At 42.4% G+C, this 20399-nt stretch overlaps 1 protein-coding gene across 2 annotated transcripts in view; it reads left to right on the top strand.

Annotated features, from left to right (window-relative positions):
* The window catches only part of LOC113029441 (vasoactive intestinal polypeptide receptor 2-like), a 45243-nt gene that overhangs the window by 11536 nt on the left and 13308 nt on the right, over positions 1-20399 (top strand). For both annotated transcript variants that reach the window (XM_026180295.2, XM_026180294.2), the window contains exons 3-4: positions 1466-1573; positions 2356-2459. In XM_026180295.2, coding sequence (XP_026036080.2) covers positions 1466-1573; positions 2356-2459 — 212 coding nt within the window. The remainder of the gene's footprint in view (positions 1-1465; positions 1574-2355; positions 2460-20399) is intronic.

Below are 20399 nucleotides of genomic sequence, written 5' to 3'. Positions count from 1 at the left end.
GTGTTGCAACACTGAGCTGTTTACCTTGTGAGATCAAACACTCCACAAAAAGCACAAACTCACACATACACGCACTCACACAAATGTACACATGTACACATACACAAATGCTAGCTATAAATGTTAAAAAGGCTTCTTCAGTTACCTGCTTGGAGGGTGGATCGAAGAGAAATCAAACATACCTCTTTTCTGCACTTGTGCTACAATCAGATGATTTAAAAATGATTCATTTTGATCAAGAAAGGATAAAAACGTGAAGGCAAAGTGAAAACTGTGTGACCTGCATGCTGCAAATAACAAAAGCATTGAGCAGTCAGACTTGAAGACTTCATTTTTCCACATCTTTGATATGCCCTCATTAGAGTGGAAGTCGCCACAGCAACATCCTCCTCTGTCAAACCAACCCTTTGCATGTCCTCCTTCACTACATCCATGAACCTCCTCTGAGGTATTCCTCTTTTCCTCTTGCCTGGCAGCTTCACAATCAGCCATCTTTGTCCAATATACCCACGTTCCCTCTGCACATGCCCAAACCATCTCAGTCCTGTCTCTCTATGTTTGTCTCCCAACAGCTCCACCTGAGCCATCCCGTTGATGCACTCATTTCCAATCTTGTCCAATTGGTCATTCCCAGTGAGAATTTTAGCAGTGCCACAGTCTCTAAAAGATACAGCATAGCAGGTTTCCCCATCTTGTAAACTTTCCCTTTCTACTCTTCCTGCCATCCATCCATCCATCCATCCATCCATCCATCCATCCATCCATCCATCCATCCATCTTCTTGCACTTATCAGGGGCAGCAGCCTAAGCAGAGAAGCCCAGACCTCCTTCTTCCTGAAGCAGCTTTGATTTTTAACCTCTTGTTTTTCAGCAAGAATAAAAGGCTCAGAGAATAAAAGGCTTGAAGGACTGCTGCACACAGTCGGCATCAGTAGAGTCTCCAGATGTTCACGACGTATATTAGGATGATTTCTGTGTGAAACCACAACACGAGTAACCAAAGACTGACGCACAGACATACAGAGGCTGTTTGTGAACGGTCATGTGTGCGAATGTTTGAGCACAGAGATAATAAAATGTGTTTAATCTGTGTGGTCTCAGCTTTCAGACTGTGAGCTTTTTCTCACGCTGCTCTATAGATACACATGTGTGTTTGATGTAAAAGGACAGTACCAGCATTAGTTACTCTCAGGCCTCATCAGGCTACATTTATTTTTAACTTAACTATTAAGAGGCCTTCAGAGTGTTACGTGAATGTCTTTGTCCCTCCTGGCTGAGCAGTAAAGCTAAATGTCCAAACCTCACAGGCTGCTTTCATGTGGGCTGGATTTATTGTCCACGTTCAATCAGCAGCTCGCACAGAAGCTCCGCACAAGTCGCTCAGCCAAACAGGAAGTTCTGTGCAGGCAAGTTCACACTTCTAATGTCTGTGTGTGTGTGTGTATCTCTGTATATGTCTGTCCAGGATGTCACGGCGAGTGGGACAACGTTTCATGTTGGCCGAGCGCCGCGGTCGGCGATGTGCTGACCTTACACTGTCCCACCCCCTTCCTGCTGCTTTTTCACAAGAACGGTGAGCTTCTTCTCAGAGACACACTTCCTCCTGCTGCCCTTCAATCATCTTTGTTAACACACACACACACACACACACACACACACACACGCACACGCACACACACACACACACACTTGACTTGCTAAAAAAAACAAAAAGTGTGTTCTGGAAATTATACAGACTTTCAGTTAAAGGAAGCTTCAACTTCCCCCGACATGTAAAACATTTTAAGACAGCTGACACTTAGTATGACCCCGCCACACAAAGTCTGAGGACTCAGCACTGTGCAGAAACACACAGCATTAATAGATGAGCATCACAATCAGCACCACAGACGAGAACAGTAGCTGCTCAGTATCAAAAGTCCTCACTGAGGCCTACGCATGTGCCTGCCTCTGATGACAGCTGTTTGAGAGGGTAAAAATGGACATGTGTCATCATTATGCTGATTCTTTGAGTGTCCAGGTTCCTGTTGCTTCAAAACAAGCCCAAATCATGAGCCCTCCACCACCATGCTGACAATTGTGTTTGGTTTTCTCCAAATGTGGCGCTCTGATTAGGAACAAACATCTCCACTTTGTGTTTGTCTGTCCAGGCAACTGCTGCTGTGAATCTGACTGCACTGGTGTTATATAATTGTTATTCCAGTTATCCAAATCTAAAATCTGTGGACAAATATCACTGAAGCTTTAAAAAAAAAATCAGGGCAATATATCTTTATATGCAGCACTGATGTTAGGTTTCATGAAATCTACTAGTTCAGTTCTAAAAGGCTCTAAAACCAGTCGGTTTTCTTTCAGGCAACCTCAGCAGGAACTGTACAGAGAGTGGCTGGTCCACCGTCTATCCCGACTACATCATCACCTGCACGAGCACCTTAGAGACCCCAGAGACAACCAAAAGGGCAAGTTTGACGTCTGTGGTGTGTTTACGTTTGTGCGCCTGTGAGCGCAGTTATGAGTTATATGAAGCACCACTGTGATTGGAGTTGTGCTGCTTGTGAACAACTCTTTTAATCCTTTTCCGGCCTGAACCTTTTTAGCTGGCGAATTCATTCAGTTTTCTCATCCTCTGTCAGTCCAATCTCAGGTAATGTCTAGCAATTAGAGCCTTTACATGATAACATAACATAATATCGAAGAAGGACTGAATTTTTTGTCTTTACAGTGTAGAAACTGGTGTGTGTTTGGAGTCTGATCAAAGTTGTGTGTTTGGTTTTCATATCTACTTTGTAGCGGCTGAAACTCTCAGGTCTGTTGTCTAATGAAGCTGAAGGCCTTGGACCCGTCGCTGTTAATGCAACATTGTCAGTATTGGTTTATCAGGGTTCTTGGATTCTCAGATGAGGTAGAAGATTAGTCAGAGCGGTTGCAAGGTGGTTAATTTGAAACTGCTTGGATGGTTAAAAACATGCTAACTATAAAGAAAACATGAAAATATTAAATCACTCATGGATCAAATATCATTGATACACCACAGCTGTTGATTTACGATGTATTTACCTCCATGTATAGCTTTTATGTATCAACTACACGTGCATACACTTAATCATTTGAGGGAATAAAACTATTTTTTTATTCTTTTTCATCCTTTTTTAAATTTTCCCCTCAAAATGATATCAAATTATAACCAAAAAGGTTAATGTGTGTGTTCATCAGTGTTTTTATAGGACATAATTAGGAAACAAAGGAAGCATAAGGATAAAAAGCTAATAAAAATCAGTTGTTGAAGCATCTTTTGACAGAAAAAAAATGTTTACCTGTTCCTAATAAATGTAGCTTCTGGCTCTTTACTGTAGCAGTTCACGTGTTCATCTGACAAGCAAAAGGTCTTTGGTTTGGTTCTGGGAGGAGACCCAAATGCTTCTGGGGTTGCATCAGGAAGGTCACTGTAAAAATCTGCCAAATCAAACATGCAAAGCTCCCTGCCAGGCTGACCTCTTTCAAATAAGGGAGCAGCTGAATGTAGCTTTAATCAAAAGAGTTTAAAGTTTAGTTGGAATCCTTTGAAGTGAATTTTCACAGTGCAAGTGAAACTGTTGTGTACAGGTTTTAGCACTGTTTTCCGTTTGGGTTCTGATCACAAAAAATGTATGTGCCACGTCCCACGCAGCACATGCTCGGCCTGTGGATGATGTTGGGAGAGTTCGTGGGCTGATTTGACCCACTTTAAAATGCTTGCATTGCAAGAGGAAGCAAACCAACCACAGAACAGTTGCAGATAAATCATTTTTACCGGATTTGATTGGGAAAAAGCTGAACTCTAGTTTCAGTGTGCTGTTAGTTGGTTTGTTGGAGACGGGGAAACTCTTTGTCCAGAGGCCTGTGCTGCTAAGCAGGCTTTGAGGTTTAGCGAGCCACCCACAAAGGTGATGCAGCTGTTACCTGGGTAAATCTCCATGGTAACTAACCCATGGTTTATGTTAGAAATCAGCACGTACAAATCACTTTTCGTCTAAATGATGTCCCCATTTCCAACATTATGAAGAATAGACTAAAAAGCAATGATAAAGGAGCCCCCTGTGAGCTAAAATGTGTAGCGTAAATTATTTATAACTCACCTTCAGAATGATAAATCACTATTTTGTAGCCTGACAGCACTGTGGACGAGTTTGGGGAGACATCGTCTTAAGTAGAAGTTGTTGTAACACCATTTCTGATGCTGCAGGCTTTCAGCTGGAGTTTTGTGTGTAGCATGAATAAGTAAAGACCTACATACCCTCTGTAGCTCAAATCAAAGCTATTTGTCTGCAAAACTAATCGTTCATATTTCTTTTTAGTATTATACAACACAGTTTAACTGTTGATTCTAAGCAGCCAGCTTCCACTTGCCTGACACTGGCCTCTAGCTCTTTCTCTGTAACCAGTTGTCAACAAGAACAGTGGAAAATAAGACAAATTACCACAACACAATCAGCATATTTTGCAGTATGAGGATAATTAAATCTGTGGTTTTATGTGGGCTGTTTCAGAGGAAATACAACAAAAAGTAGCCAGACTTGCATGCAAAGATGTGTGCAAAAAGAGGTTCTGGAGCTTCCAGTGAGACACTGAAAATCATTGAATCAGAACAGACTTTATTTAAGCAAAACAGAAGCTGTGCAGGAATCAGCAGCTTTATTTAATTTGAACTGAAATTAAAAAAAAAACAGATCAAACGTCTCCACTCTGTGGTCTGATCTCAGCTCAGAGTTTTCTCAGATGCTCCAGCACAGCAGTGAAGAGAAGGGCTGATTTCATATCAGCATCTCTGTATGTGTGTTTGTTTATCTGCCCACAGATAAACGCACAGAGAGGATGGAAAGTTCACTGGGTGACACATCTGATCACTGGTCTCTGCTGCTCTTCGTGTCTCCCCTCAGATAACTCAGACCACCGTGAAGTCGCGGCCTGACTGTGCTGGTGTGCTTTTCTGTGATTAGGCGGAGCAGATGAGTGAGAATCTGTTGCAGCGTTTTGCTCAGTTTATCCAACTGACAAACAGAAATGACACAGCTGTACTCGCTTATCTATGCAGATACTTTGAGCTTTATTTGTGCATCTCATTGTTGTCCAGTTCAGTGCTCTGGGGTTCAGAGGAATTTAATTTGTGGTGCTAAGAAATGTAAACAAAAGATGCAAAGGTCACAAAGGTAACAGTTTTTTTGGCTGCTTTGCAGATGACTCCATAAATCTTTCAGCTGATGATGAACACCACAAACGCATCATGTTTGGAGGTCAACATAATTACATAATAATAACATATCCAAACACAGAGAGGGTTGTTAGCCTCGATTCGATTTAAGCCTTGATTCTGTAGCTCTTCTTCTGCAATATGTAATATAATGAGTGTTACATTCTTTCTACTATAACTGCAAAAATGCTCAAATGTTGGGTCATAATTTTGTTACAGACTGAAGCATCAGTTGGACTGAGTGCTGTGAAATTTGTTTGAGATGTTCATTTCCCTACACAGTATCTTTAGTAATCCTCTAATCTTCCCCTTTGGTGGTGAAGCAGATCAAAAATGTTTTGAAGGCACTCTGTGATCTTTAATTTTGATTAACTCCCCAAAATCTTCTACAGATACTTCCCATCAGATTCTTTTAGGATAAAATGTTGAGGCATGTAGAAAACAGCAGACCGTGACGATTACCAGCAAACGTTTCTGTGTTGAACCAAAAAAGAACAAAGAAGAAAGAAAAATCAAGGGTGACTCAGACTCTCAACCTCCTGCTTTGATGCTCGTGTCTTACATGCTTTGCTTACCATGCAACAAAGCAGTTTACATGCACATAAATGACTTAACATGCTGCTTACATTGTGCTAGTCTATGTATGTGGAGGACTACGTTGCAACCAAATAAGCAGAAAGTTGAACAAAAAGTCAGATGCATTTAATTCCTTTGTTACAAACTGATCTGCACATCTCTTCCATGTTTGCCACTTGGTAAGAGAAACTCTGTCTGGACCTTCACTCTCTGTGGAAGCAATAGAAACCGCCGCCTGTCTGCGTCTGTTTTTGCTGTCATACCACAATCTGACTTGAGTGGAGGGATAATAAAGAAAAGGTTTGTACAACAGGAAGGTGGAGCACCAGAGTTCACAGCCAGAGTTGTGTGCCTGAGATGACCATACAAAGTATACTCCCTCTCTATGACTTCATGCTGATGCAGAGATCTATGCAAAGCTGGCTGGCCCTTTATAAAAGTTACAGAGATGCAGGATGAAGCCTTCTGCCTGAGGTCTTAAACTTCCTCATCATTTCCACTTAAGCTCCTCTTTAACATCAAAAAAGACTTTTTTCCTCTTTTCATAGGTATATGAGAAATAATGCAAGTGACCAGAGAACATGAGAAATCCACTGGATTCAGTCTTCTGCATGGGTCTGTTCTGTATCTGTTGTGGCTAGACACCGGCTTAAATTCCCAGCTCCTCCAACAGAGTTGCGGGGTTCACTTCCCGGTCTTGGCACACTGTGCTCTCTAATCCGGCCTCATCTGTTCCCATATCTGCTTCATCACAAGATGAAGGTAAGGCTTCTCGAAATTCTCCCACCCCTTCAGCTGACTCAGAGGAGGATTAGGAACCTGAGTGACACAGGTGAGTATTTGAGCTGAATGCTGCAGGTGCTCGAGAAAAAAAGGCTTTTCCTGTTCTCAGAGCGGTATGCCTGCTCTGCTGTTTTTTTAATGGGCGTTTGAGTGTGTATGGGGATGCGTGGGTGTTTTCTTGTTGCTCAGAGGAGTCCAGCGTGACGCCATGGAGCTTATTTTCTGACCTCATAGTTATTGCTTGTAATCACGGCTGCATTCCTGGACCCTTTCTTTTATAATGAGCTTTAAACAAGCGAGTAACAACCAGGTTTAAGAGAATATCCGGGAACCATTATTGGGTCCACACTGTCCCTGAAATAATGCCACACACTTCTCTTGTTTTTTCACTACTTGCTTTTAAAAGCAAGTAGATTTATTGTATGAATTAGGATGAAGTAAAAATATGTGATAAGAGCAGTATTTTATTGCATCTTGATGAATTGCAGAGTAAATGTGGAACAAATTGAAGAGGATGTCTCCTTTTTGAGAGATGTATGCTGACCATACTAAAATCAATGAGCTGCTCTACTCGCCAAAGTTTTGGGTCACTCCTTCGATTTTGCAAGGAGATGGAATATAGGTGCAAAAACAGAGTTTGTACAATTCTAAGATGAATGTCAACATTTGGTACAACCCTCTTTATTCTTCATCACAGCCTGAACTCTCTCTGTCACCTTTCTCCGCTTTCTTGTCATTTCTTTAAGTCGTTTTCTGGAATAGCCTCCAGAGATACTCCAGTCTCTTCTTTAGAGACAATCGATGCCTTTTCCTCCGTTCTGTCAAAATGATCCCACTCGGCTTTAATGATGTTGAGAGACTCTGGAGAGGACAATGCATGACTAACAGTGTTCACACTGAGCGGTTTTCTTTTTTAAAGTTATGCTTTTGCTTCATTGACAGTATGTTTGGGATCTTTGTCATGCTGAAAAATTAAGATCAGTATCTGATGGTACTTTTCTGTGTTCAAAATTGCATCATTTCTGAGAAGATCTCCAACACGCTGAATGGAACGTAGTTACAAACCATGACAGATCCTCTGCTGTGTTTTGCAGATGTCTGCAGACCTTGTTTTACTTCTCCTGACCTCTTTGACCTCCAAAACTTTAATTGGGTTCAATTTGGATTCCTCACTCCATAAGATCTGCTGACACTGATGCTCCATTTCTGATGAAGCTCCAACAGTAAATGGATCAACTGAAGGCATGCATCTCTCAGTTCCTGTGTCAGGTCTTTGCTGGATATTTTCCCATTTGTTAAGGACTTGACTTTCACATACTCTTCATCTGCTGTAGATGCTTTTTTAGGCGTACCACTTCTTTTGTTTGCCCTCCACTTGTCCGGTTTCCGACACACTGCAAACCATGTTGAGATATGCCAAGTCTTCTAATAATAGCTCATTTTGTTTGTGTAGAAATCTGTTTTATGCCTGTCAAACTGTGCTATTGACATTTTTCATAGATTCAGCTAAAGAAATGGAACAAATGACATGTTTTCGTGACAGGCTGTAAATGAAGCAAACAGAGTGTAAAGAAACTGTTTGGGTCTGTGCTGAGTTGTTGTTATGCGTAGACACAACAGTGGCTCATCCCCTAAGTGAGGTGCCCTTTTATGCTTCAGTTATTCATAGGTCAGTATTAAGTGGCCCAACAGACAAAAAAACAAAAAAGCCCCCAAAACATTCCTGTGAAAATGGTCACGTGCAAGGACTGGACTCAAAATGAGTGAAAAAGCAGCCAGTGTCCAAATAAAAGTTTGAAAGACCCTCAAATGCCCCTCACAGGGCCTCAGTACTACTGAGTATTTTATGATATTGCCATAACGTGTAATATCATGTTCTCTTGGGTAATATTGCCCACTTCTGGTCAACATAATTATCACAATGAATAAAACATTAAGCGAGTTTTGTAAATTATTGACATTTTAAAAATCCAAAAAGAAGACATGCTGTCTGGCTAATGTCTGTTGACCGACTTGTGTGTGGTTTCACAGTCCTGTCTGGCAGCTGCCTGCCATAGCTGAAAACACCAAGACGGTGACAACAAAAACGCTGAGCTGGAGGCTTTGAAGCAGAGCTCCACGGGATGATGTCCTGTTGTCCAACGTCATCTGAAAAAACAACATGTCATAATAACTTTTGCTAATGAATAGAAAATCTAAAATAAGAGCAGAATATGTTCTGGTCGTGCAAACCTTTCATTCTCAGGCACGTCTCTATTGAATTGCCAACGTTTCAACACTGTCTAATACTATAACAAATAATGTTGTGGCAAGTAATATAACAAATACAGAACTATGAAAGCGTGTACCTGGATAAGATCAGAATCTCGTTCAGGCAGGTTGGCGCTGCCTCAGGCACATCTCATGAACTGGCAAAGTTTCGACATTGGCTATAAAATATAACATATAATATTATCATTATGCCCAATAATAAAACACATTAATGTGAAGATGTGCATCTGGAATAATATAACAAATAAAATAATGTGTAAATGCGTACCTGGATAAAGTCAGAATATGTCCTGGTCCGATATTTGGCTCATTATGGGCAGCTCTAAGAACAGCACGTCACAGAAGCTCAGAATCTTTGCACTTAGCTTAGCGAGTCTATTATTCTGTTATATAGATTTTTTAGCACTTTAAAAGCTCAGCTGTCCACTTAAACTCTTCGTACTAACAGTTAAATCATTTACAGTGTCATATAGCAGACACATGCATTACTAGTTGTGCCCATAACACACATCTCTCATGAACTGACTTTTGTCCACCATCTCTGAGAGAGGGCGCCACTGAGACAATACAGTGTCACACATACACGGATAACAAATTGTGTTTATCGTGACAAGTGGAATCACACACAACATAAATACTGTTACATTTATATAACTCTATTATAAACAGCTAGTAAATACTGTGTATTGCACACAGGGATGGCCTGAAACAATAATTCAAAATGGGAATGTGGCTCCATCCCAGGCCGTTCTGTTAATCCAAACCAACAGCCAGGCTGTATCAGAGTTTCCTATTATGACTATTGTGGCCACAGTCCATATAGAAATTTAGAAGACAAGAACAAGAGTGACATTAGTCATTTATTAACAAATACATTACCACTGCACTATTACAGCTGGGATAAGTCCCTATGATGGATGGGTGGATGGATATCTAAGGGAGCCAGAGTCACTATACATAACCACATTGACTTAACATTAAAATTTTGTTATCTGTATACAGTAAGACTCTTCACTGCATACTGGGATGAAAATTGTGCCACTTCCATATCAGGTTACCTAAACATAAAGCTTCCAAAGTGTGCTATAGCCATGGATTTACCCTCAAAACCTCACCATTCAAAGCACATACAAATGTACAAGGCCAGGCACAAACAAAACAGCGTAGGCCCCAGTCACACAGGCCAGGACACTGATTAGCAACCATCTGGAAACCACTAGTTGCAAGGGAAAAATGCATATTCCCCAGTCAGTGGTGAGTGGTTGTTGAGGTTTGCTGTCAGTCACTGTGCAATCAATACCAAAGCCCCAGTCCCTGAGGCCTAGAGACCAGTTGGTGATCCTTTGGCAACCAGGACTCCTGCTTGTAGGAGAAAATTGTGTATTCCACAACCACTTGGCAAGTAGTTGCAGGAGGTTGCTGGCAGTTGCTAACTGTTGCAGCCCCTTGTGATTACTTCAACCACTAGTAGAAAAAGTGCAACAATTGTTTGCAGACAATCCAGCAATTTATGGGAGACATGGCACTCCGGCCTTTCCAGAACAATAAGGTGGATTTTTGTGCAGTTCCCGCATTGCCACAAGCCCCTCCTGTCCAGCTCCAACCACTCACCAACTGGTCAGAGAATACATATTTTTCCCTACCTGTCCAGGCCTGTGTCCCTCAGATTTTACTCTTAAACAAAGAAATACAACGATATCACAGAGTTTGAAATAAATACATTTATGTCAAGTGTCATAGAAAAACATGAAAGAGCTCTATCTCTTTAAATCATTGCACATTACACTGCGTCCTCTGCCTTGCAGAGAAAAAAGAGGTGTCCTTGTGGGTTGTGTAGTTTTCTGTCACGTGCTGTTGAGTAATCCCAAAGGTCAACAGAGCAGAAATGCTCCTCAGGCCACCAGAAAACATCTGGTACAGCTGTAAACATTGTTTGGATGACTGCTATGAAGCTATAACCGATGTTTATACAACTTGTTTTAAACTTGTTTTAAAGAGAGTTTAAGTGTGGTGATGTACAGTGGGGCAAAAAAGTATTTAGTCAGCCACCGATTGTGCAAGTTCCTCCCACCTAAAATGATGACACAGGTCAGTAATTTGCACCAGAGGTACACTTCAACTGTGAGAGACAGAATGTGAAAAAAAAATCCATGAATCCACATGGTAGGATTTGTAAAGAATTTATTCGTAAATCAGGGTGGAAAATAAGTATTTGGTCAATAACAAAAATACAACTCAATACTTTGTAACATAACCTTTGTTGGCAATAACAGAGGTCCAACGTTTACTATAGGTCTTTACCAGGTTTGCACACACAGTAGCTGGTATTTTGGCCCATTCCTCCATGCAGATCTTCTCGAGAGCAGTGATGTTTTGGGGCTGTCGCCGAGCAGCACGGACTTTCAACTCCCGCCACAGATTTTCTATGGGGTTGAGGTCTGGAGATTGGCTAGGCCACTCCAGGACTTTCAAATGCTTCTTACGGAGCCACTCCTTTGTTGCCCGGGCGGTGTGTTTTGGATCATTGTCATGTTGGAAGACCCAGCCTCGTTTCATCTTCAAAGTTCTCACTGATGGAAGGAGGTTTTGGCTCAAAATCTCACGATACATGGCCCCATTCATTCTGTCCTTAACACGGATCAGTCGTCCTGTCCCCTTGTCAGAAAAACAGCCCCATAGCATGATGTTTCCACCCCCATGCTTCACAGTAGGTATGGTGTTCTTGGGATGCAACTCAGTATTCTTCTTCCTCCAAACACGACGAGTTGAGTTTATACCAAAAAGTTCTACTTTGGTTTCATCTGACCACATGACATTCTCCCAATCCTCTGCTGTATCATCCATGTGCTCTCTGGCAAACTTCAGACGGGCCTGGACATGCACTGGCTTCAGCAGCGGAACACGTCTGGCACTGCGGGATTTGATTCCCTGCCGTTGTAGTGTGTTACTGATGGTGACCTTTGTTACTTTGGTCCCAGCTCTCTGCAGGTCATTCACCAGGTCCCCCCGTGTGGTTCTGGGATCTTTGCTCACCGTTCTCATGATCATTTTGACCCCACGGGATGAGATCTTGCGTGGAGCCCCAGATCGAGGGAGATTATCAGTGGTCTTGTATGTCTTCCATTTTCTGATGATTGCTCCCACAGTTGATTTTTTCACACCAAGCTGCTTGCCTATTGTAGATTCACTCTTCCCAGTCTGGTGCAGGTCTACAAAACTTTTCCTGGTGTCCTTCGAAAGCTCTTTGTTCTTGGCCATGGCGGAGTTTGGAGTCTGACTGTTTGAGGCTGTGGACAGGTGTCTTTTATACAGATGATGAGTTCAAACAGGTGCCATTCATACAGGTAACGAGTGGGGGACAGAAAAGCTTCTTACAGAAGACGTTACAGGTCTGTGAGAGCCAGAGATTTTCCTTGTTTGAGGTGACCAAATACTTATTTTCCACCCTAATTTACGAATAAATTGTTTACAAATCCTACCATGTGAATTCATGGATTTTTTTTTCACATTCTGTCTCTCACAGTTGAAGTGTACCTCTGGTGCAAATTACTGACCTCTGTCATCATTTTAAGTGGGGGAATTTGCACAATCGGTGGCTGACTAAATACTTTTTTGCCCCACTGTAAATCACAAGACTATGAAGTCACAGTTTAGATTTGTTTTCACCTGCTGGTTGTTCAGGTTTAGGCACTAATCGCTTTGGTTTAAGAGTAAGACTGACTATCTATCCATCCATCCATCCATCCATCCATCCATCCATCCATCGATGGATAGATAGATGATTTAAGTAGCTATTTACTGAAGCTTGATTAATATCGATTTCGTCTCAGGGCACAACCCCTCTTTTGTACCCCGAGGTTTGAATTGCTTTACCGTTTCTGGATGTGAGTTTTTAAAGTGTTTTCTTGCTGGTTTTGAGGCCATTCCAGTGCTCTATGTTTTTGATTCATTTTGGGATGTCCTCTTTTTGATTACTTATCATTCTTATGATATTTTATCAAGTCTCTTGCTGTTTTCACATTTCAGTTTCTAGTAATAAGTTGAAGGTTGTGGATTAACCCTTGTCTGTTATTCTAAGTCATATTTTCCTCCACACTTCCCATGTTTCCCAATTTCCACGTGCCTCCCTCTGACTTGTTTCAAAGACTCAGAAAACGTGTTTTCTTTTGTTTTGCGTGTTAGTTTTGCTTCCTGCCTGTCTCCCCTAATTGTCCTGATTGTCTTCATTTCTTCTGTTGGCCTGTCCCTCTGTATATAAATATTTGTCTTTGTCACAGTGGCTGCAGTACTTTCCTGTCTGCAGCTGAGCACCCTGCATACCATGTTGTTACGTTAGGATGCTCTCTATGGTGGCTCTGTAAAATGTCACCAGCAGCCTCTCCTCCAGGTTGTTCCTCCTGAGCACTCTCAGAAAGTGGAGACGCTGCTGGGCCTTTTTAACCACCGCTGTAGTATTTGCAGTCCAGGAGAGGTCATCAGATATCTGCACGCCCAGAAACCTCATGGAGTGTACCCTCTCCACACAGCTCCCGTGAATGTAAAGTGGGGCCGGGTCTGCTCTGCCCTTCCTGAAGTCCAAGATAAGTTCTTTAGTTTTCGTGGTGTTCAGTTGGAGGTTGTTAACTGAACACCACTCAGTCAGTCTGTTGACCTCATCTCTGTAGTCCGACTCATCCCCCCTTGAGATGAGTCCAACCACTGTGGTGTCATCCGCGAACTTTATGATGGTGTTTGAGAGATGGGTAGGGGAGCAGTCGGATGTGTAGAGCGTAAACAGGAGGGGACTCAAAACACATCCTTGTGGAGACCCGGTGCTGAGTGTGATGGTGCTGGACCGGTGGGGGCCGAATCTGACAGACTGTGGTCTATTTGTCAGGAAGTCCTTGATCCAGAGGCAGATGGGGGTGGAGAGTCCCAGGTGAGACAGTTTCTGGACCAGGATCTCCGGGATGATATGATTGAATGCTGAGCTGAAGTCCAGAAAGAGCATTCTCACATAGCTTCCTCGGTGCTCCAGGTGACTCAGCGCAGTGTGGAGCGCTATGGTGATAGCGTCCTCGGTGGAACGATTTGTCCTGTAGGCAAATTGGTGGGGGTCCAGAGTGGGAGGCAGACTGGCCCTGATGTGCTGACAGACCAGTCTCTCAAAGCACTTCATCACTACAGGCGTAAGTGCAACAGGCCTGTAGTCATTTGGGCTGGCCACAGCTGTCTTCTTGGCGATGGGGATGATGGTGGAGGTTTTGAGGCAGGGCGGGACGGTGTTTGATGACAAGGAAAGGTTGAAGATTTTAGTGAAGACTCCGGTCAGTTCGTCAGCACATGCTCTGAGAACCTTTCCATGTATTCCATCAGGACCTGCCGCCTTCCTGGGATTCACTGACCTTAGAACACACCTCACTTGGTGCTCCCTAAGTGTTAGTGTGCCAGTGCTGGGGGCGGGTGGAAGTGGTGTGGCAGCTGAGGGCTTGGTCGTCTCAAAGCGGGCGAAGAAACGGTTTAGATCCTCAGCCAGCGAGGCATCAGTCCTAGATGTTGCCTGGTTATTGCCTCTGTAGTTGGTAATGTGATTGATCCCCTGCCACATTTTTCTGGGGTCGTTGTCAGCAAAGTGATCTTCAATCCTCCTCCTATAGGCAGCCTTAGCTTTCCTGATGCCTCTACTCAGGTCTGCCCTGGCCGCCCTATACGCAGCCCTGTCCCCTGACTTGAAGGCAGTGTTGCGGCTTTTTAGGAGGGATTGCACTTCGCTATTCATCCAGGGTTTTTGATTTGGAAACACCCTGACCCTTTTGTTGACGGTGACATTGTCAACACAGTTCCTGATGTACGAGAGTACAGTGTCCGTGTACTCCTGGAGGTTGTGGCTGGAGAATAAATCCCATACAGTTGTTGAGAAGCAGTCCTGCAGTTGAGAAAGGGCTCCTTCAGGCCAGGTTTTTATTGTCTTTGTCTGGGGCTTTGTTTTTCTCAGCAGGGGGGTGTAGGTGGGGGTGAGGGACATGCAGAGGTGGTCAGATCCAGCCAGGTGGGGGAGGGGTGTCGCTCTGAAAGCATGCCTGATGTTTGAATAGACATGGTCCAAAGTGTGTTCTCCTCTCGTAGCAAAGTCCACAAACTGGACAAATTTAGGAAGCACAGTCTTTAGGCACGCTTTGTTAAAGTCGCCGGCGACAATAAAAACCCCATCGGGGTGGGCAAGCTGTTGTTTGTTTATGGTGTTGAGCAAGAGGCTGAGAGCCGTGCTAACGTTAGCATCCGGCGGTATATAAACAGCTATCACAATAACTACTGTAAACTCCCTCGGGATGTAAAAAGGTCTGCACGAGACTGCCAGAACCTCCAAATCAGGAGAACAGTGTGTGTGAATGATCCTGCTGTTACAACACCACTCGTTATGCACGTAAACACATAGCCCCCCTCCTCTGCTTTTACCTGAGTTGCTGTTTCTGTCATGCCGGTGTAGCGTGCGGCCTGCTAACTCGACTGCAGCGTCGGGAATCAGCGGGTGAAGCCACGTCTCCGTAATAAGAATAATGCTGCAGTTACGTGCAAAGCTTGTGTTGGCTATCTGTAGCTCCAATTCGTCAAGTTTGTGGGTGATGGATCTGGCGTTCGATAGGAAAAGGCTCGGAAGTGCTGGCCGGTGTGGATGTTTGCGTAGCCTAGCGTCTGAGCCCGACCGGCATCTCCTCTTCTGCTTTCTTTCCCTCCGTCGCCTTCTACGCTTGCTGGGTGGGCAGACTATCCACGGTGACCCTGGCGGTCTCGCTATCTCCACCAGGATGTTGTGTGTTCGCTGATAGTCGCCAGAAACAGACAAACTATATTTAAAACCTAGGTCAATTAGGTTCTGGCGACTGTAGAGATGGCGGCGTTGCAAACATTCAAAAATATCCACATTAAAAGTAAAAACGAGCACCAAACTGGAGAGCTAAGAGCCGCTGCACCCGTGCGTGCCGCCATCTTGGCATTAGTCTCTGATTTGATGAGTAAGAGCCACCATGTTGCTTCCTGTTGAAAGCGTGTTCTTCCTCACTACTGTCACTAAGGGCTGTTCTGATACTCTGTAATATTGTACCGTCTTTAATTTACTATACAATAGTCCCTTGAGCTGATGGTTGTTGACACCTCGTGCTACATAAATAAACCTAAAATGAATTTGAACTTGATAGTTATGTTGAAGTTATCTGGGCGCTGTTCCAGATCTTTCTGTCTCACTTTAACCTCCAGAGATAAACCACAAGCGCACATTCACACACAGACATGGACAGTTGGCTTAATTGTGATCCTGTCCAGAGCTTCAGGTGTAGCTTTTTGCTTTTTAGTAAAGCTTTTCTTCGTGTCCTGTGGGAGAGATGAAGGTTTTCCATCTGGAAAACATTCTGTTGAAGCCAGACGACACCACTGGCACTGAGCTCACACCGACTGCAGCGACATTCATAGCATACAGGTGACAAAACGACGGCCTTCATCCTTGTCTGGACGTCTCAGCGTTAAACTCGCGGTTTTAAGTTTGTATTAGTCCATCCTTCTTCTGGGTTTTCATTGGCTTCTGTATACATTGCTTAGTCAGTATTTAGTTTTCTGTTAATAATACTATTTGTTAACCTTGTGTGTATGAGCCTTGTTATTTGTGACTTCAGTTCTTAGCTTTAGTTTCTGATGACTTTAGGTTTATATTTAGTGACATTACCAGTGTTTCCATTCAGTTCCTTCTAACAATCTCATCTTTGTCTTCATGTGTTTCAAAGTAGCTTTGTGTTTCCTAGTTCTGTGGTTTCTAGTATTTCTTGAAAGTCTCCTGCCTTCAATCTCTTTTTTTGGACTTTTGGATTCAACACCATCAACAGTTGAGCCTATGTTCACTTCTGTCTCCTGCATCCTGCATTTGGGCTCCAAGCAATCCACAATCCTGTGTGTGACAGCAGTCCACGGCACACAGACTTTTATACAACTTAACCTGAGGAGTCGCTCTCTTCAGGCGTGTGGAAAAAATGTTAGTTTAACTCACATCCACACTGGTTTCACTTATCCATGCTAATGATTTCTTTTTAGAAAATTAGGGTTCTTGTCTTGAGTGCAATCACAGAAAAGGATCAATTATTTCCTTCAGACTTGGTTGTTTCCAGTTTTCAGTTGCAGTTAGATTTAGGCTTGGTTAGATTTGGGAAACAAAACTTCTTGAACTGGTTTTCCCAACGGGCTTTAGAAAGCTTGTGCACCACAGTGGCTTTCCGATAGAAGGAATTGGAGACAATGAAACCTCTCCTTTGACCATTCCTTCTTCTTGAGTTAAAACAACATGAATGATCAGTTGCAGGGACGACCTTGGAGCACTGACATTTTCATGATGTTGTTGGAACAACACCAACACGGTGATATCATTTCATATTTAATGTGGTGGCTCTGAGAGCCCAGTGACAGGGGAAGAAGAAAAACAACAGTTCTGTGATATAGATTTGTTTTATGACTTCTTCTTCTGTTTGTAATTTATGTGCCTTAAATATTGCATAATGCTTTGTGCCTCAGACAAAGAGAGAATCTTACATATGAAACATCTCACTGGTGGAGCTAATAAATGACCCAGACTATTGTCTGTAAGAAATCAGAAGCCAAATATGTGTGGAAACAGAGTTTTAATCTGAGCAACGAGGTGTAATTTATAAGCTCATCGTGCATTTTTCTTTTTGGAATTAAAAAATAACTTCTGACCAGAGGAGTCTGTGCACTGATTTCCTCTTAAAATGCAGCAATTAGATGGAAAAATAACACAAATATAGTAAAAAAATAAAAGCCTTAAAATTGAGTTATGTTCAGCAATCAACACAAAGCTGCCAGGGTTCAAAACAGACTTTGAGATGAGAAACATTTCACTGCTCAAAGTCTGCATCATGGTTTCACTTTGTCAAAGAGCATGCATCCTGTTTCTGTCATGAAAGTGAAGAACGCTCATCTTTGCGACCAAAGACATTATTCACACAGAACAACTTCTCCAACTTTATTTATCTGCCAGATTAAAAACGAGGGAATGGCAACATAATTATGATTTGTATCATATGCAGCTTACTGAGAATTCATTACTGTCTGGTGATATAACTGTACTTAGGTCCATCATAAAGACTCAGTCCTGATTTTAAGATGTGAGTAAGCTGTATGTCATTAGCTGTTGAAATAGTTTTCATACCTTTATGAAACCTTTATTACTTGGTAGTGTTTTGTGAGTGCAGTTGAGAGCCTTGTCTTTGATCAATGCTTTTTTATTTAAATACATCATTTAGAAATTATTTTTAAAAGCAAACAACTAATTGAGCTAACTGAGATTTAACAGGAATATTTTTAGCCTAAAATGAACAGGGCAGGGGTCTCTGTCCTGCAGTTTTGATTTAACTTCCTAGAACCTGTTGTCCACATTTGTGGACATCACATTTTGGGTTGTCTAGACCAAAATACTAAATTTTGCTCTACAAAGGCCTGATGTCCACTTACAAGGACATTATACAGCCACTGTTCTATTGAATTTTAAAGGAATATCCTTATATGTGCATCTCATTTTTGTCAGAAACAAAAATCAGGGAAAACAAATGTGGCAATTCTTTGTTTTTACATTCATCAGGTCCCAATTTGCCCAAATATCAAAGAGAAATTAAAAATGCATGCCATGAAAGAGTTGGGGTCTTAGGAGATTAAAACTCTACAGGAGCAGAAGTCCTGTAGATTTAATCTGTAACCATGGCCATGAAGATACCCAGCCTTAAGTTCAGCATTGTTTTAATCCTCCAGTGTCAGACAGGACGCAGAAATGGAGAGTGAATGAGCCAGAGTTTATGGATGGAGACGATGCATTTGGACATAGAAGGCAGTGCGGCTGCAGCAGACCAGAGCCAGCAGGTCATCAGCTCCCAGCCAGAAGGCCTGAGAATCGTGCTGAGGAATGAGACACCGATGCCAGGCTGCGACCGTCTGTGTATGCTCAGATATTTGTCTCTGTGTGCGAATATTTACAGTGGACAGACAGGGACCGAAACTCTAAAAGTAGAAACGCCACAATGGAAAAAGTCTCACGCGTTCATATATTTTATCTGCGTCACCTCAAAGCCTGCAGAACAGTTTCACTAAAATGTAAATATTGAACATTACAAAGACATTTAAGCTCTATTTTAGGAGTCATTAGACTGAAGTACATTATCACAATAGTTCAAATATGAATGACCATCGATTATCAAGATGATCCAAATAAGTTAGTGAACAAACTTTATCAGAATGATGGAAAATCTCTGGACTACAGATTGAAAAAATTTGGGGGGAGGACATGATAGATCATTAGGCGGTGAATGTTGTGTGAAAAACAACAAGCGAGTATGTAAGAAAAATGAAAGATAAGAAATAAGAGGAAATGGAAAGAGTGAGTGATTGCCAAAGATAAAAGAGACAAATTGATAAAAAAAAAATTTAAAAAGAAGAACAGAGAGAACATGAAAGTCTCCAAAAATGGAAATCGTGAAAAATACAAATGTTTCAAAATGACAACTTCCACTTACGTCCCGTACTTCAGGAAATCCATCTATGTGAGGACTTTAGACCTTAAAGAGGAGACATTTTCTCTGTTTTGCCTGAAACCCCGTCCTCCGGGTGCTGTTAGCCACATTTCCTGCATAACTAGCATGTTTTGTCAGTGATTTATGTTTGTCTTACCTACATACTGGGTTTGTAGACCCAGTGTATGTCACAGTACTTCAATAAACACACCAACACACCAAAACAGGACATGGAGTTGTTTAATGGCATCAGGTAAAAACTACAACTGACTGGCTTGTAGACCTGATCAAGACAACCTGCTGAAGTTCAAACCGAGCATGACAATGGAGAAGGAAGGTGAATTAAGTGACTTTGGCTGTAACATGGATGTTGGTGCCAGATGGGCTGGTCGTCTATTTCAGAAGCTGCTGATCTAATGGGATTTTCCCACACAACCATCTCTGTGGACCTTTTTCTCATAAAGGAGAAAATATCCAGTGAGTGAAAGTTTTCTGGGCAAAGATGATGCATTCATGTCAGAGGTCAGAGAAGAAAGGCCCGACTTCTTTGTGCTGATCGGACGGCAACAGTTACAGTCAAGATATGCAGAAAAGCATCTCTGAAGACAGATTAATCCAACAGATTGAACCTTGAAGCAGCAGCAGAGGAGCACATCGGGTACCACTCCTCTCAGCTAAGAACGGGAAGCTGAGGTTAGAATTTACACAGGTTCAGAGAAATTGTACAATTGTAAGGCAGTCCAGGCATCTGATTTGGATGCGTCCTGGGTGCCACTTCCAGGAAGAGAGAAAGGAGCTGCTGGATATATAAATATATCTCAGCTGACTTGGGAATGCCTGAGTGAGGGAGTTCTGGGTTTCTCTACTGTCAGTGGTAGAAGATGGATGGATGGATGAATGGATGGATGGATGGAGAAGGGTGTCCACCCTCAGCATTGTGAAGCGATGTTAACCTAAAGAGGTCAGTGAGTATATTTTATATAGGCTAGATGTAGATGTGCAAT

Source organism: Astatotilapia calliptera, chromosome 9 (assembly GCF_964374335.1).
Source record: "Astatotilapia calliptera chromosome 9, fAstCal68.1, whole genome shotgun sequence".
Taxonomy (NCBI): Eukaryota; Metazoa; Chordata; class Actinopteri; order Cichliformes; family Cichlidae; genus Astatotilapia; species Astatotilapia calliptera.
The sequence above is the reverse complement of the archived record's forward strand: the minus strand, read 5'-3'. Positions and strand labels throughout refer to the sequence as shown.